Source organism: Procambarus clarkii, chromosome 39 (genome assembly GCF_040958095.1).
Source record: "Procambarus clarkii isolate CNS0578487 chromosome 39, FALCON_Pclarkii_2.0, whole genome shotgun sequence".
In the NCBI taxonomy this organism is placed as follows: Eukaryota; Metazoa; Arthropoda; class Malacostraca; order Decapoda; family Cambaridae; genus Procambarus; species Procambarus clarkii.
The window spans coordinates 40,496,056-40,500,715 of NC_091188.1; the positions used below are offsets into that span (position 1 = coordinate 40,496,056).

Here is a 4,660-nt window from a genome sequence, read left to right on the forward strand (position 1 = left end):
CTATGGTTCAGTCTGGTGGATCAAAGTCACTATGGTTCAGCCTGGTGGATCAAAGTCACTATGGTTCAGTCTGGTGGATCAAAGTCACTATGGTTCAGCCTGGTGGATCAAAGTCACTATGGTTCAGTCTGGTGGATCAAAGTCACTATGGTTCAGTCTGGTGGATCAAAGTCACTAAGGTTCAGCCTGGTGGATCAAAGTCACTATGGTTCAGCCTGGTGGATCAAAGTCACTATGGTTCAGCCTGGTGGATCAAAGTCACTATGGTTCAGCCTGGTGGATCAAAGTCACTATGGTTCAGCTTGGTGGATCAAAGTCACTATGGTTCATTCTGGTGGATCAAAGTCACTATGGTTCAGCCTGGTGGATCAAAGTCACTATGGTTCAGCCTGGTGGATCAGAGTCACTATGGTTCAGCCTGGTGGATCAAAGTCACTATGGTTCAGTCTGGTGGATCAAAGTCACTATGGTTCAGCCTGGTGGATCAAAGTCACTATGGTTCAGCCTGGTGGATCAAAGTCACTATGGTTCAGCCTGGTGGATCACAGTCACTATGGTTCAGCCTGGTGGATCAAAGTCACTATGGTTCAGCCTGGTGGATCAAAGTCACTATGGTTCAGCCTGGTGGATCACAGTCACTATGGTTCAGCCTGGTGGATCAAAGTCACTATGGTTCAGCCTGGTGGATCAAAGTCACTATGGTTCAGCCTGGTGGATCAAAGTCACTATGGTTCAGTCTGGTGGATCAAAGTCACTATATACTGCCTGTGAAACGCTCTTAATGGCTGTATTGAGGCAACTGTAACCTTACTGTGCAGTTAGGTTAGGCTGTGGTGAGGTTAAGTGGAATTTATGTTAGGTGGGGTTAGGTTACGTTAAGTGAAGTTAGGTTAGGTAGGAGTTAGGTTAAGTTAGGTTAGGTAGGAGTTAGGTTAAGTTAGGCCCGCCATGATAGCCTACTGACCAACCACCAAGTAGACATTACTCTGGACCATTCAGCACGTCCTCCAAAAATGAGGAGGTAAATGTACAGAGCCCCGTAAGTGCAATTATGTACTATGTATAACAGTTAAGAATTGTACTTATTTACACTAAGTATTAAATCGTACTGTCAAATATATTGTGAGTATTTCAGTTTACCTCAAAAGCTGAATAGAAAACCACGACCTAACCTAACCTTCTTAGTTTGTGAAGATAAGAATTTTATTGTATCTTAATTATAACTATTACTTAACCTATAGCTATATTGATATTACAGTTTTATAAAACTAATAAAACAAAACTAAAATATTTCAATAAATTGTAAAGTAACTCAGGATATTTTCAAATTTTGTATAAAATCTCTATTGTTTAATAAAAGTGAAAAAGAAAATCCTAATATTTAAAACTTGTTTATAGCAACTGAAAGAACTCCACTTCGGGCTCACCATAGCCCGTGCTACTTGGTTCTTTTAGTTCCAGGTAGCGAATCTTTAACAGCAACTGAACTTTAAAATTTCATCTTAAAATTGTAAATGTCCTAACAGAAAACGAGGAGGTTTAAATCGGGGGAGGGGGATGGGTAAATGTAACAGCCCCATAAGTGCAATTATGTACTATGTATAATAGTCAGGAAATGCACTTATTACACTTAGTATTAAAACGGACTGTCAATTCGGAGGATGAGTTGGAACACATGTGCAGGACTATAGTGAACGCTCGGTGTATATACAGCATGAAGCTGGGTATACATCTCGGTGTATATACAGCATGAAGCTGGGTATACATCTCGGTGTATATACAGCATGAAGCTGGGTATACATCTCGGTGTATATACAGCATGAAGCTGGGTATACATCTCGGTGTATATACAGCATGAAGCTGGGTATACATCTCGGTGTATATACAGCATGAAGCTGGGTATACATCACGGTGAATATACAGCATGAAGCTGGGTATATATCACGGTGAATATACAGCATGAAGCTGGGTATACATCACGGTGAATATACAGCATGAAGCTGGGTATACATCACGGTGTATATACAGCATGAAGCTGGGTATACATCGCTGTGTATATACAGCATGACGCTCCAGTGACCAACAGCATCATAAGCATCTCCATCATCCCAGCATCTTCAGCATCTTCAGCATCTCCATCATACACACTCCGCGTCAACTCTTTATCATAATAAAGTTCTTAATATTCCTAAAAAATGCTAAAATATTGCGTCTCTGGTTTCTTAAAAATAAAAATAAATTTGTTGTTAAATAATTATTATAAAATAATATCCATCAAAAGCTTATATATATATTTTGGTGTCATTGAAACAAAATAAAGCTTTTTATTTTGGTAAGTTGATTATTAGTGAAAAGCCTGAACGGAAAAAAAGAGTAAAAGAGAAGGGAGAGGAGAGTGTTGTGGAGTTGCTTGTACAAGAGCAGGCTGCTCCTCGTGGTTGACGTACAGGGAGCTGTTAGACCTGTCTGCTGCATAAGCAGAAAGGCTAATATTGTCTGCGTGAGAGAGTCAAATTTGCTTACAGAGCGCTTACAGACGCAGAATTATCAGAGGCGGAGAGATAGGGGCGGAAATATCAGCAGACAAACGGCTCGAGGAATGTACAGAAAAACCCCCGAACAATTGTTCTGGTTAAACAACACTTGTGTTTCTGTTTAAGACGGGCGACGGGGCGACGGGCGACGGGGCGACGGGTGACGGGGCGACGGGTCGACGGGTCGACGGGGCGACGGGCGATGGGTCGACGGGCGATGGGTCGACGGGCGACGGGGCGACGGGCGACGGGCGACGGGTCGACGGGCGACGGGGCGACGGGCGACGGGTCGACGGGCGACGGGGCGACGGGCGACGGGGCGACGGGCGACGGGTCGACGGGCGACGGGCGACGGGTCGACGGGTCGACGGGGCGACGGGCGACGGGGCGACGGGCGACGGGTCGACGGGGCGACGGGTCGACGGGCGACGGGCGACGGGTCGACGGGTCGACGGGGCGACGGGCGACGGGTCGACGGGCGACGGGTCGACGGGTGACGGGTCGACGGGCGACGGGGCGACGGGCGACGGGCGACGGGGCGACGGGCGACGGGCGACGGGTCGACGGGCGACGGGTCTGAGCTCAGCAGCACACTTGGCTTTAATTCCCAGTGTTTGTTGTTGGGGTCGGCGGCTGTTGTGTGCCTTCACCCTGCCGTCTCCACCATCACAAGCTGGAGAAGGTTGGGTGAAAATTCCTCCGGCGGCTTTAACTCTCACAATGACGGCCTGGGGCCAGAGTCACGAAGCAGTTACGCAAGCACTTACGAACCTGTACATCTTTTCTCAATCTTTGGCGGCTTTGGCGACATTTTTTAAATAGTTTACAAGCATGAAAACTTGCCAATCAACTGTTGTTATTGTTATAAACAGCCTCCTGGTGCTTCGGAGCTCATTAACTGTCTAATAATTGTAAACAAAGCCGCCAAAGATTGAGAAAAGATGTACACGTTCGTAAGTGCTTGCGTAACTGCTTCGTGACTCTGGCTCCATGCCTCAGGGCTCCGCGTGTAGCAGCACCACGCTGGCTCTGTCTGCCAGTTCCAACATTCTGGCAAATAACTTTTGTTCTGTTGTTTGTATGTTGCCTAGGGAGCTCCCAGCCTCCCTAGAGAGCCGGTCGGCCGAGCGGACAGCACGCTGGACTTGTGATCCTGTGGTCCCGGGTTCGATCCCGGGCGCCGACGAGAAACAATGGGCAGAGTTTCTTTCACCCTATGCTCCTGTTACCTAGCAGTAAATAGGTACCTGGGTGTTAGTCAGCTGTCACGGGCTGCTTCCTGGGGGTGGAGGCCTGGTCGAGGACCGGGCCGCGGGGACACTAAAGCCCCGAAATCATCTCAAAATAACCTATTCCATTCATAGAAATGTCATTCATATCATAAATCTCTTAATCAGAATAACTTAATACATAGAAAATTATTATATATGTAAAGTAAAATTAAGAAACATCAGCTAAACGGCTTCTCAGGACCACAAGGCAGAGCTTTTTGAGACTTTAAAGGCTTACAAAGGCTAGCAAAGGCTTACAAAGGCTAGCAAAGGCTTACAAAGGCTAGCAAAGGCTTACAAAGGCTAGCAAAGGCTTACAAAGGCTAGCAAAGGCTACAAACAACAACTTACCGCCAGACCCAAGCTAAGCTCCATGTTTATGGAAGACTTTAGTGGGTATAAGCAACGTAATAACGGATTTAAAGAGCGTAAGGTAATTTTGGGGGAGAAAACCCCAAGTAAATTATATATATATACCACTTGGAAGGGATATGAGGACAAGAGGCTGGGATATGAGGATAAGGAGCTGGGATATGAGGATAAGGAGCTGGGATATCAGGATAAGGAGCTGGGATATGAGGACAAGGAGCTGGGATATGAGGACAAGGAACTGGGATATGAGGACAAGGAACTGGGGTATGAGGACAAGGAACTGGGATATGAGGACAAGGAGCTGGGATATGAGGACAAGGAGCTGGGATATGAGGACAAGGAACTGGGATATGAGGACAAGGAACTGGGATATGAGGACAAGGAACTGGGATATGAGGACAAGGAGCTGGGATATGAGGACAAGCTGGGATATGAGGACAAGAGGCTGGGATATGAGGACAAGGAACTGGGATATGAGGGCAA

At 46.6% G+C, this 4,660-nt stretch overlaps 1 protein-coding gene across 1 annotated transcript; it reads right to left on the bottom strand.

Annotated features, from left to right (window-relative positions):
• Nucleotides 1-2,576: 2,576 nt before the first annotated feature.
• Nucleotides 2,577-4,180, bottom strand: LOC123760421 (uncharacterized). The gene is made up of 2 exons (XM_045746106.1): nucleotides 4,157-4,180; nucleotides 2,577-3,110 (listed from the first exon to the last, which is right to left on the bottom strand). The coding sequence occupies exons 1-2, from the start codon at nucleotides 4,178-4,180 to the stop codon at nucleotides 2,577-2,579; spliced, it is 558 nt and encodes a 185-aa protein (XP_045602062.1).
• Between the last annotated feature and the right edge of the window lie 480 nt (nucleotides 4,181-4,660).

Bases quoted from the DNA above. Each gene is read 5' to 3' on its own strand.
- LOC123760421 (XM_045746106.1), bottom strand. From the start codon at position 4,180: ATGGAGCTTAGCTTGGGTCTGGCG. The intron at 3,111-4,156 runs GTAAGTTGTTGT...TGCTGAGCTCAG, and splicing joins AGCTTAGCTTGGGTCTGGCG to ACCCGTCGCCCGTCGACCCG.